The following is a 13,567-nucleotide window of genomic DNA, read 5'->3' as shown; positions in this document are numbered from 1 at the left end:
AACAAGGCTAAAAAGAAATTTCATGTAAATGTTAAGTACTCTTTCTTATGTGCCAAGGTGAGTAGTCAGTAACCTAACAGGCTATAGCTGAATGTAACACCTTAGTTGACTCTTGACTTGACATTTTCTAGATTGTTTAGGTCAGATGACTTAAAATCACTTCTGATATCTGCAGTGTTAGGTATTTGCTTCAGCCCGTTCTTTAAGCACAAATCACTTGTTCTTATCATTGTTGCACAGCTGACTGTGCCCTGTCATTAAGTAGCACATCTTGGTGCTCTTCCTGTCTTGCACTCTCCCAATGGCCTCCTGTCACATTCACTTCTTATATTCTTGTCTGTGTCGTGAACTCCCATTAACAGACTTAACCCAGTAAAGAGCCATTACAGATCCATTATTTTTAAGAGCGTGTAGTGGAGTAAAACTTCCTTGTTTTCATTACTACAGTCAAGCAGTAAGTCTTTCTAGATTTAGCCTACAACTACTTTTGTGATCTTTGTGTGCTGAAAAAATAAAATGATTTTGGAATTACTTAATCAAGCTATGTCAACAGGATCCACCTAACTAGTATAAATGATCTGTAAGAAACATTGTGTTGCAAATATACACATAAACGTACATTAATTCAAGTTTGTGTTATTGCGTAGCTATAAAACTCTTTATTTTACTCAGGCCTAAGGACCATGGTTATTCTCAATTAGCTGAATGCGTTCATATTCCAATACTTTAACTGATCCATTAAACGTAACAAGTACATTTTATAAATACAAGCAATAAAATATACAAAAGCTCTTGAAGTGCAATAGCTCTCAAAATAGTGTGTAATGTAAACATGATTTATTTTCATTGATTGCATCCTTTATAAAATTAACAGATACATTGTAAAGGAAAAGTAGAAAAGGATATCTTTGTGACAAGTTTCCCAGTGCATCATATAGTCACGTAGTCACATACATACATTTGTTTATTTTAAATTAAAACATTGTAATGCAACTGTGCATAGTAACAATGGGCATGCCATGTTTTCAGTATAAAAATGTGTTAAAGGAATACTCCACCCAAAAATTATATATTTTTAAATGTTGCTTACCACATGGGTGGCACGATGGTGCAGTGGTAGCGCTGCTGCCTCGCAGTTAGGAGACCCGGGTTTGCTTCCCGGGTCCTCCCTGCGTGGAGTTTGCATGTTCTCCCTGTGTCTGCATGGGTTTCCTCCGGGTGCTCCGGTTTCCTCCCACAGTCCAAAGACATGCAGGTTAGGTGGATTGGCGTATCTAAATTGGCCCTAGTGTGTGCTTGGTGTGTGGGTGTGTCCTGCGGTGGGTTGGCACCCTACCCGGGATTGGTTCCTGCCTTGTGCCCTGTGTTGGCTGGGATTGGCTCCAGCAGACCCCTGTGACCCTGTGTTCGGATTCAGCAGGTTGGACAATGGATGGATGCTTACCACATGTAGTTTTTTTAAAAAATGTAATGTCATAATTTTGTGGACAGTGTCAAACTATGTGAAAAAAAGTCCATGGAAAAAATAAATTCTCATTTGCAAAACATATGAAAAGTGTGCATTTTTCTACTAAAGTATTACTAACAGTTACTTTCAGAATTACTCCATGTTAAATGTAAAAAATGAAGACGTCATTCCCATAATGCTGTGTGTTTGAATCAAAGACTGGTTTCTTCACCAATGAATGAGAGGAAGAAGCCTATTATCAATTCATATGCACAGCATTGTGGGAATGACGTCTTTCTTGCTTACATTTAATACAAAAATATATGTCTGCAGCCCGGAGCCTCCACCCTGGAGGTCCAGGTAGGTGGAGTTGACAAAAGCAGGAAGTTCAGGTATGTGAAGTTGACTCCAATGGGCACCAATAGTGTCTAGCTATTGACCTCCAGAGCTGCGCTCAGTTACAGCATTCTTAATATTAGGGTCATGGGGCATCCAAGTACTGTCACATGTTAGCTGCACCTTCTTGGAGATCCAGGGTGGAGGCTCAGGGTTGCAGAGATAGCAAACTCATTTAATGCAGAGTTTTCGGGAAGTACTGTAACTGTTAGTAATAATATTTTAGCAAAACAAAATGCACACACTTTGCTTTTTTAACCACACAAATGGTTATCGGACATATGGATTATGCAACACGAGTTACATGAGAATTATTTTTCTTTTCTCCCATGGATTTTTTCCATCATTAGGCACTGTACACTGCTGGTCACCTATCGACCACATGGTGTTTTAATGTTCAATGTTTAATTTCTGCACAAAAACATGAGATTTCTTTCTTGGCCCCCACTACAACCAACATGGGCTATGTACCATTTTTAAAAAATATATTATTTTTGGGGGGAGTATTCCTTTAATTTTGAGTAAGGTTAACATGAAATAACAAATAATTACAACAGTTCCGAAGGTAATTTATGCCACTGCTTAAAAGAAGATCATTTGGTTTGTTTCTAACGTTAGTTAATATGTTATTGTGACACTTAAGACATTTATGTCAATATATCTGCAAACAGCTATTCATAACACCAGCACAGATGACATTTTAAGTTAAATTAATTTGAATTCGATATATAAAATTTAAAATTCCATTGGTTTCATTTTTGGTGTATAGTCCAAATTACTTAAAGAAAAAGCAGCTCCTTTTATTGATATTCTTTTCGTTTAAATGTGCGCTTTTAATATTCTGAAGCAGTAGCGCAGTTGGCTTGACCTTATTAGCAGGCCTAGTGTTTGGCAAAATATAACGTTGGATTAGCAAATTGTAACGTTTCAGGTCTGCTCTCTGTGATCCTATAGCGCCGTTCAGAAAAAGGCTAATGCATATATTTTGAAATAAAATTTTAATTAATCAATAAGTGCACCAGATGTAATGAAAGGCGCTACCCGCTGTGTACATGCGAATGTGTGTTTTTCCGGTCTACAAATCCATACCGTTGACTGTGTCTTCATCAGATTTTGCACTGATTCCCCATTGGTACAGAGAACGACGATTAGCTATACCTGGTTGGTTCCCTCACCCCGGGGAGACCAGGATACCGCAGCCGGTATAAAATGAAAAACGTTTTGTTTGTTTTTTTTTTTTTGGTCTTGCCATCACTGGCGGCCATTTAGAACGAAACTGAAAGTTCCCCGATCTTCGCATAAGGACTGCCCCTGAGGCTGATAGGATAGAGGAGGTCTGTCCGGTGCCGGTATCGAGTGCGCAGCATTGGTAAGTTCTTCTTGCTCTACTAAAGTCACTCTATATGATTTGTTTTCATTATTTTGAAGGGATCTGTGAGTGAAGTAAGTCGCGCATTTGTCTTTGTGTTTGAACGCAGGCTGCGACCCTAATTTCCTTTGGAGTTTCCTATCGAATGTCACGAGTGACTTCGCTGAATAAAAACGTCGTCTTTGGTCGGTACTTCGTTTGGAACTACAGATTGATCGTTAACCGACATGAAGTGTATTAACACGTAGGGCACAGTTACATTCTTATACCCCTAAAACGCACTCAAGTCCTCCGCCAGTCCGCATCCTTAAATCGTCTCACGGTATTGGCGCTTCGCGGCTCGTTAAGTACGGCTCTGCTCAGCAGCCTGTCCTGCATCCAGCGACCGGGATGCCCGGACTAGTGATAGAATCTTTCTCTAAAGCTTTTCTGTGGTTTCCATAGTTTCTTGGTATTTGTTTGGTTATCAGTAGTAGCTGCGGTGGGTTTACTTGTTAGAAACATAAATCTCAAACTTTAAAAATACGTTTAAGACGCACATCGGCTTTTATATATGTGTCAGTTCATGGACTTCTTTATGTGCTACATCATGTGTGTCACAGTTCCTGGGCTAAGTATTGTCCAGGTAAATTGACAAGCAGGTATGTTACGAGTGAGAATCCGACTTACAGTATACGGTGGGTTTCTGCGTAACCACCGAATGGCCAGGAGTCTGTAAATCTACCGACTGATGTGGAGGTCAGCGCTGCATAGCTTTTCAGACTTTCACATTAAAAAAGTAAAGTGATGATACGCAAGTTTTAGTTTATATTGATCCCAATCTTTATTTTATATAGCACCTTTACGTAGCAATGAAAAAGTGCTTTGCCTGAGACTAACGTGATGTGACGCACCCCTTACGGTAAGACTTCACTATGCCAGAGAGAGACATTTGTTTGCAGCTGGAAAGTACCAAACGTAAGGCACTGTTACACAGACACGAGCAAATAAGCCAAGACACAACAACTGAGTAAGAATTTTTAATTCCGTTACCTATCAGGATGCTGCCTAATTCCGAATTATTATTTTTTGAACCGTTTAATGTTATTATTCTTTTTTGTGCTAATCTTAAGTATGTGTACTTATGATAACAGTAGTTGTCAGTTTTTGTGCCTTATGCGTTGTACTTTCCTGCTGACAACAAATTTCCCACTGGGCAAATAAAGATCTAGCTAACCCTAATGTAAATCTGCAGCCTGATGGAAACCCCTGAAACTTAAGAAAAGGAGGATGGTGACTGTCTGACAAAATCGAGTTGGCATATGAGGAGCCAGCTGAACAGGGAAATCGGGTATTTAATTAGGTACTTTCCAGTCGAGCACTTCAGCTTTTAAGCCATCGAGCAGCCTGTAATGTCACACATTATGTTAGACTCATTAGGCAGTGCTTAACCCCCCATATCTCCCACCTTTACGGATTTCATAGCAGTTGTGCTGCCTCTCAGCTGTAGGGACCTGGGTTTGAATCGAAGGGTGCAAGAGTGACGAATTTCCTCCCAAGTGACCAAAAAAGTGTGCTTTACACTGCTTAGTGAATCTGCATTAGAGTTTACCTTTTGATAAACTAGAGCTTTTTGCTATAATGTATTATTATTTTATTTATTTATTGAGCTTGTGTTAAAAGCAAGATTTCCCTCCAGGGATACCAACAATGCTATCTGTTTATGTTGCTAGGGCCTAAAACTGAATTAAGTGGGTCCAATAACAGATGGACCCATCCATACTGAACACCATCCACACTTAAAAATCCTGGTTCTTTAATGGCATTTTCCGGTTCTTTACTGAGTTGTGTGGTTCCTCGTAAATCTATTGCTTGACAACGTACTATTTCACTCTGGGAAGTGTTGTCTGCATATGAAGTTGGTTCTATGTGCTTTGAAAATCTTTACTGTATGGTTGGCTACCTAGGAGGACACTTAACAGAATAAGAAAACCTGAACTTAGTCTGAGTCTAAATCCTTTTAAAATCAGAAACCCATTGATATGTCACAAATCTGTAACCATCTATTCATGGTTGTTTACTCTATAGAGCCTGTTACGGGTCTAAACAAATGAAAGTTCTTTCTAGAACCTTCATGTGGGTTGTTTGGGAACCAAATATGGTTCTCCTATGGCATTGCTCTGAAGAACCATTGTGTTGCCCTTATTTTTAAGTGTCCCAGCTTCTCTCTTCACATTTGTCTATACCTTTCTACAGTTGTGGCACTGCCTGTTGAAGTACACTAGTGATAAGAATTGAACTGGCACACTTACAATTCATAGGCCAATGCCAAGGTGATTGTCTGCAGTTCATGTTGGCATTTTTACAGTTAAATATGTTAGCATTAATATTGAGCTATCATGAATAACTTCTAATAATTAATTTTTATATTTTGGCATAAAATCACACAATAAAATAAGCAAACTGCGGTAGGCTAAGGAAAGTTGATTCTGCTCACTTCAGTTAGTTCTTCTAGGCCACAGTGGCCCTGTGGTTAGTGCAGCACCTGTTCATGCCTCCATGAAAATGACTTCAAATCCCAGTGTTGTCACCATGTAGAATTTACTCTTGTTCCTTTGGTAAGTTGTGTACTGGAGTGTTTTTATTTTTTTAATGATTTTTAAGGGTTCGTAGTTAAGCACACTCCCTGGTGGATGAGCGGCTCGCACCTGAACGTGGGCATTCACTGGGTTCCATCTGCTGGAGTGGCCACAGGCTAAAAAGTAGGCAGGGAAGATAAAGGAGAGAAGATAACGGAAAAGTGACAGAGAGACAAAAGAGTAGATTGATCGTTTTCAGAAGTCTGACACAGGAAAGGTGTTCATTGTCGGACAGCCTTGACTCTGTTGATATAATTAAAGGGAGCAGGACTGATAGCTGGTGCAGCGGTTCTATGCCCGTGTCTGCTGACCATTACTGAGCAGACAAGAGCAGAGAGAGGCCAACAGAATGAGAAGCAGGATCTGATGCATATTGGCATTCGTTTTGAGGGCAAGAAGCCAGTGTGAACTGCAAGGCACCAAAGAAGGGGGAAGTTGGGGTTTTGCGGTGACTGAAGGAGATGGCAAACCGGAATGCAGCGGCTATGCAAGGAGAAATCGTTACGCAGTCTTGATGGAGTACCAAGGACGACCTCAGGTGGATTACTTGCTTTCTTAAAAGTACTGTTGTATTTATGTCTGTATTTATTATTGGAGTACTTCTGAAGACTCTGGTTTTAAAAGCATGATTTTATTAACTTATTTATTGAAGTTAGGAACTGTACGGTTTGCATTTTTTCGACACTTTAATTCTTTGTGTTAATTAAACTTTTGCACTCCTTGTGAACTAAAAGTCTTCTCACTAACCTTGAAGCCCATTGGGAGCCCTAGGCAGAGCAGACAGACATCGCCCCTCATTGTTCATAGCGGGCAGTTGGCATTATTAGATTTTGACAAACTATGGAGGGCAGGATCCCCCTTAGTGTCCAGAGGACGTGCCCCTTCAATAGTACAAATGGTGCCCTTTTTGTGTGTTTACCATGGACTTTAAGGAACACGTGCCCCTTGGTGTACGGAGCGTGTACACTTTTACTTTCTTAAGTTGTACCCAGGGGGGTAACAGTGCCCACTCAGTATCATCAAAGTTTGACGACCCTTCCTCTCAGAGTCTGGAGCTCGCACCCCTTAACTTCTATAAATGGCTCTCCTCAGTTGTCCGTAGACTGTGTCACCTAATGGACTGACTGGCTCTGTCTGTGATTACAGATGTCCTAAGACATAAAGTGGGGCTCATGGCTATGGGTATTGGGGCATCACAGCTCCTTAGTGAGTTTTCCTCTGGTTACTCCATTTTTCCACTCACAAAGCCACGTATGTTGAAGGTTATTTGGGACTCCACATTGATCCAGTGTAACTTAAAGAGTGCGGCCTATGAAGGGATGGTGTCCTGGCCAGGTAGTAGTAATGGCAGTATTGTTACGTGTAAAGACGGCTGTGAAAATTGTACTTGTATATCTGGATAACATGCATCATGTCGCCACTTTCTGGGGCAATGAGAATTTATTAAAATAATAAATTCATTTAATTTAATTTGGCCCCTTGGCTGCAGGGACAGACTATACCATCCCATATCCCAAAAATGGATCAGAAGAATTAGCAATGGGTGGATGGATGATTTCTAAGCAATAGACCAAATTCGAACCAAGAGTTCTGTGCACATTTACAGATATAGTATAAATAAACTAAAGCAACACATTTAAACACAGAAAGGCATTTGTATTCCATTTTTAAATTATGTTGCTAAAGCTCATAAATGTTAATAATTAAAATTGGAATGAGCAGTTAGAATGTACTATAGCCCCACTTACTGAGTTCTTTGAAATTTGAAAAGTCACTGACCAAATGGGTTAACCAAGCCAGCTGTTTTATAACACAATGAAATATTTTTTGAATTATTGCAAAGTAAAAAAATGAAGCTTAACTCCATTATGATCAATGCAACAGTTTATTTAAAATAAAAATAAATAAATAAAATGTACTAATGAAGTCCTTTAAAAACATTTCCTTTGCCAGTGTGAGGAGCATTGAGGAATGTGCTGACCTTTGACGCGAGGGCTTTGCCTGGGCCGTCTGACTGACCACCACCCGCTGTGTTTAAGGGGTAGTGGAGGAAAGGGGGGCAGAAAGGAGGAATTGAAGGAAATGTAAGCAAATGTGTCTAAACAGTTGAGGGTTACTGGGCCCAGAGGCTGTGGGTTGCCCTTCCTCTTGAACCTTCCAAAAGAAAAGAAGAATGCTGTTGGTAATTAATCATTTTAATTTATGGATGGATAGCTCACATACCAGTGTTAAATCCTGCCTTGCTTCTGATGTCACTTGGGTAGGTCCCAGCCTAAAACAATCCTAAGGCGGATCAATCAGATTCAATAATATATGAATGAAATTATTTTCCTATAGTAAAAAATGCAAAAATATATAATAGGTAATTTTTGTTCTTATTAAAATGCAATGCCCAATGAAACAAGCAAATTAATGGACTATTAGTTGGGCATGTAATGCCACTCCTTCAGTTTGGGAAATCAGTACACAGAGAAGGGTTAGGATTAGGGTTAGGCTTAGGGTTGAAAGCCTGGTTGATCTCAGAGGTTCTGTCATTTTCACACATCAGCATACAAGGGCTTAGTGATTTTGGAATAACATTTTGTATGTTGAATTTTTTGCTCCTTCTGTCATGTTTTGTTTAGTATTGTGTCACCCATTTACGGTTTTGAGTTATGGAGAATTTTTATTCAGCTCGGGGTCCTTACCTTGATGATAAAATAATAATGTTATCAAATGAATTTTTGTGAGCTTTCTCACCTCCATGTTTGGTTTCATACAAGAACTGACATTGCTGTCATGTTGTTTTGGAAATAACCCACAGGAGTGTGGCACATGATGTCATACACGTGATGGGATAAAAGGTCAGCTCTGTTGTCGTGTGACTATGTGAGACTGTGGATACATTCCATTAAAGGTAAAAGATTCCTGTTTTGATCTTCTGGTTCGCAACTTAGTAGTCACATTTCTTTCATCCAGACGTTTGTTTCACATATATGGTTCGACGACACTTCATTTTAGTGACGTGAATAAAAAATGTTCAAATGTTTAGGCGATTTGAACTTGAAAACCCCTGTGGATCTCTTCCTCATTGGTCCACCTCATTTTTCACGATTAATGAAAACCTCTAAATACATTAAGTGTTTGAACACATGCACCTTTTATAACAAAGGCATGGAGGCCGATGAGGTTATAGTCATGGAAACAAGCACAACAGAATAGAGAGAAACCTGGAGACTGAGATATTGGAGTGTTTAGTATGAACACACTAACAAGCGAAATGTCAGAACTTTGTTTGATTTGGAGCGCAGTATTATGAGCACAATAAGCAATATTTATCATCATATAGGGCAGTGGTCGATGGCAGAGACCTCTTACTGCTTTAACAATTATAACCATTCATGGCTTGGCTTGCCGCTGAGTAGCTTTTTCTGCTTACAGGTAGGTTGATGTACTGCAGATCAATATGTGGATTTCCATTTTTACTTCTTTTAAAATAAATGAGGAGGTTTTTTAAAATGTTCTTTCTAAAACCAAAGTATTTGTGCTCTCACAGCTTTCCCACTCTCTTTGTTCCTAATGGAGATGTGAGAGATTCGCGCTTCTCTGACTATAAACGTCCAAAGGCCTGTGAGTGCTTTTTCATATTAAGTACTTTAATCTTCTTTTGTAAAACAACGTGAATGTGTACTTAATGTGTCTGCTTTCTAAACCTCAGCATTCTTTTTCCGTAATAAAAAGGCATTGGTGTTGCATTTCAAGTAGCGATTTAGGAGCAGCATATTAAAAGACTTGCTTTGTTTTGTTTAATGTTCCTCGTCTTGGCATATAGTTTAATTTGCTTACAGTTCCTCAACTTTTGTGTTTAGTATTTACTTTTTATGTGATTGTATGCTTTAGCTCTTATATTAAACTAGCTGTACCCCGTGGCTGCACCCATATAGTAATGAAACAGACTTTAAAAATCAATAGACGTTGGCACTGTATCTGATTGTTTTGAGCTCTGATGGGAGAGCGTTCCCCGCATTGGGGAGAAAAGAACATGGCCGTGATATCTCTGGCAATCAGCAGCTACCCTCTAAAACACATGGAGCCCTGATCTCTCTTTCAAAACGTCAAACGTTACTCCTTAACAATCTGTAGATGATAATGTCTGTTGAGCAAACAGGTATCGCTAGCTAAGCGGTGGCAAGGTGCACTCCAGCACATGGAGAGAGGTAGAGCAAATCAAACAGAGGCTGGCAAGTGAATGAGGAAGGCCCCGCCCCCCTGCTCTCGCCACACAGCAAGCGAACTACGGTACTTAGCGCAACGGGAGAAGTTGCAAAATTAAGTGGGAAGTTCAGTTAAATTATAGAAAACAACCAGATCTAAATCTAAGTAATTCTCTAATGAAAAGCGGACAGACATACAGGCAGAATTTTTAAAAACCGTTTCTTAGCGAGGACCTATGGGCCAAGGGTAACCTACATTCCGAATTTCAAGTCCCAAGTCCTCATGGTTTGGAAGGTTTTGAGATGAGTGAGTCAGCGGTATTTGGCTTTTATATATATAGATAAGCACTTTTTGCATTTGGGTCTGAGAATGAGAGAAAGACAGTTTAATAACAAACAGGAAAACACATGCTGCACATTTGAAACCTCGCCTCCCAATGTTTAATAATCAACCAGCTTTATAAGCATAAATAATGTGTGACAGATAGAGGGCACCACTGAGCCCCAAACTCTGGAAACAACTGACACACAGACAGTCACGGGTTCAAACCGAAGGCTTTTATTATAAAAATACCTTACAAAAGGTTTCTCCCAGGTCACACAAGCACAAGTATCTTTATATATAACACGCTACCGCTGTAGCTCGCAAACCATTTGACCTATTGCCCTGAAATTTGGTACACATATACTATGTGACATCTACTACCCGCTTTCAAGGTGATGATTGACCTCCAAGGTTATTCCTCTTTTTATTTTATTGTAGAATCAACTCTCGGCAGCAGCAAGCAGGGCGACTGTGTAGCGCATGCATACGGGTGCCATTCTCACCCCTACCACCTTCGCTGTCTCTTCCCCTACCTCTTCATATCTTAAATCATTCGTGAGGCACATTGAAGGCTTAAGTGCCAACTTAAAAGAAAAATTAGGGAAAACGTACTAAGCAATTGTAACACAAACACTGACTTAATCAGTTTTAACACGAAAAGATACAGACGAAAGAAGAGAAGAAGTGGGCCACTAGGATGGAGAACAGAAGAGCTGCTCAGGAAGCAGCAAGCGCATCAACCTCTGAGCAAATAAATGGTAAATGTACAGAGAAAGAGTCTGAAATCTATGAATGGTCAAGTCAAGTGTATTCACTACATGTTATCGTGCAGTGCGCCGTTATTGTAAATAATATTCTTCTTTCTTTCCTCCTTCTGTCTGTTCTCCCTCTGTCCACCTCCCTCCAGCTAGTGTTGTCTTCCTTCTTTCCAGCTCTGACTCTCTGTGGAGGCGTGATGGCTTCCTTTTCTGTAACTCCAGTCCCAGGGCAGATCTCAAAGGAAGCATTTCCAGATCAATTATCCCAATAAGCATGGATCATGAAGCCCAGAATCACCCCCTAGCGGCACCCATGGGACCTAGCAGGGCGGACTGTCAGCGCTGCATCTCCCATCATGTCCCCACAAGGCTGCCGGCGGTTCTGGGATGCTGTCATCTAGTGGATGAGGGATAAAAATATACAAAATTAGGAGCTTTCCCCCATTACTTCCTTATTTTGCCCTCCCATCCGGGTAAGAGTTATGTACTCATCCTGGCTGGGATGCCAGATAATCCTGCTTGGCACTTAAAAATGAAAAAACTAATGGAACCTTCTATTGTTCAGCATTATACATAAAAACACACTGAAACTGAATCTGACAACTTTGAGTTGCTGTAATTTGATGTTAGGTTCAGAATTCTGTGTAAACGTTTACACAGTTTTGATTCTTTCAAATAAACGTTTAACAGATTTCTTGGATTTTAACATCCATAGTTTTTTTTGACTATAAAATTTAGATTTTTTCTTTGTTATTCTGTGTGTTTTTTTTCTCCTGATCACAGCCTTTTCCGATGCTAGCTTCTACCTCCTAAGAGTACATGTGATTGATTAAGTAATTATGAGAGAGCCACCACTAATATCTGCAGAAACAAGATTCCCAAAGCAAGGAGCATCCTCACAGTTGCCCAGGTTTATTAAGTGGCTACTTTAATTCAAAGACCTCCAAACTTATCATCCGCTTGGGAGACTGCACCTGAAGTGTCTGCTGTAAATGTGCCACTTGATTGCTGAAGATCTTATATTTCACACTGCCAACAAGTCACCAATCAAAAAACGGTGCTCTCTAGAGCCTGGCCTCTTAGCGTTGATCGTTAAAAGTGACAGCGTTCATTTTGAGGCGTGTTTCATGCTGCGTGAGGTGTCACTGAAATAAATGAATGAAGCCATAAAAAAGTAAGCCTCAAAATACGCCTGTTTCAAGAGACATTTCCTTAGTTTTTGCTTGGGTAACGTTTTGTTATTATTTATTTATGTATCCTCACATAAATAAGGATATTTATTTACAGTATTTAATTTTGCATTTAATATTCTTCCATATCTTTGAATGTAAGTGGCCAAGCTACAATGTGGATGTGCACATATTCAGCAGATTAGGTCCAATGGCCTCTTGTCACCTCCATTGTGTGGAGTAACAGACTTACTCCTTACGACTTTCTTAAATTGTATCTTTTCACGATTTGCTTCTTTCAGAGAGTGTTTTTTAGGTCTTCATAGTTTCTCACATACCATCTACATAACTAAACGATGTAGAATGTTTGATTTGCATATTCCAAAGCTGACTGACGCCCTTCTCTTCCAGGACTGCTGTGTATCCTTGTCTCTGTGGATTTATCCTCCACCCACTGCTAATTGAGTGTTGATATTTATAGTCCAAGTTCCTTCAAAAACAAGTTGCCCTTTATTGTAAATGTACCCTTTACATAGCTAAATTAACAGCACTGAACTTGACCTTGTTTGCAGGCTTGTCTGGCAGGTTACCCTGCATTGCTTCCTCTTTGCTGTAAATGTTTATCTTCCTCATTTCACATTACTTTCTTTCTCTTTCACTAAGGTTTCATGGAGGACACTGGCACCATGGCCTAAGCTTGTGCAGTTTAGGGGATGATCATGGAGAAAACTGGATTCTCACGTAAAGGGGGTGCTGCTGGGGGCACCCCCAGCCTGCCAATCAGGAATGGTAACTCAGATGGTGCCGTCGTGAAGTCCAAGGAGAGCAAGACAGGAGCAGTTGCAAAGATCACGTCTTTTGCTGGTTGGGACAACAAGAAGCCTTCAAGACAGATAAAAACCTCCGAGGATAAGTCTCCCCTGAAGAGAGGTGTCGTCGGCAGGTTTAGTTTAAAGAATGTACGTTTAATCAACAGAGAAAGCACACCACCAAGGAGAAAGACCGAAACAATTGTTGAAATCCACTCTGAAGAAGAGACACTGAGCTCAGGTGAATATTCTAATGTTAAAAATGAGAAAAGGCACAGTGATGTCGGCTGCCTGGGTGAACGCTGTTATGGGGTGTCACTGTTAGAAGGTAATTTGGTCTAAGATGTCCACCTGACGTTATTTGGGAAAGAAACCTGGAAACAACAAAAATCTATAAGATTATTAACAACAACAACACAGGTCATCCATATGGCGTGCAAGGTTCAAGGTGCAGGGCTTTTATTGAGTCAGGTTTACACAAGA

At 40.0% G+C, this 13,567-nt stretch overlaps 1 protein-coding gene across 3 annotated transcripts in view; it reads left to right on the top strand.

Annotated features, from left to right (window-relative positions):
* The window catches only part of LOC120518285 (tumor necrosis factor alpha-induced protein 2-like), a 70,330-nt gene that overhangs the window by 5,560 nt on the left and 51,203 nt on the right, over positions 1-13,567 (top strand). For 2 of the 3 annotated variants that reach the window (XM_039740981.1, XM_039740979.1), the window contains exon 2: positions 12,939-13,325. In XM_039740981.1, coding sequence (XP_039596915.1) covers positions 12,989-13,325 — 337 coding nt within the window. In that variant the 5' untranslated portion in view covers positions 12,939-12,988. Of the gene's footprint in view, positions 1-3,112; positions 3,213-12,938; positions 13,326-13,567 lie in introns of all 3 variants that reach the window. The other variant, XM_039740980.1, reaches the window with a different exon arrangement.

The sequence above is a fragment of the Polypterus senegalus genome, chromosome 18, assembly GCF_016835505.1.
Source record: "Polypterus senegalus isolate Bchr_013 chromosome 18, ASM1683550v1, whole genome shotgun sequence".
NCBI lineage: Eukaryota > Metazoa > Chordata > Cladistia > Polypteriformes > Polypteridae > Polypterus > Polypterus senegalus.
The sequence above is the reverse complement of the archived record's forward strand: the minus strand, read 5'-3'. Positions and strand labels throughout refer to the sequence as shown.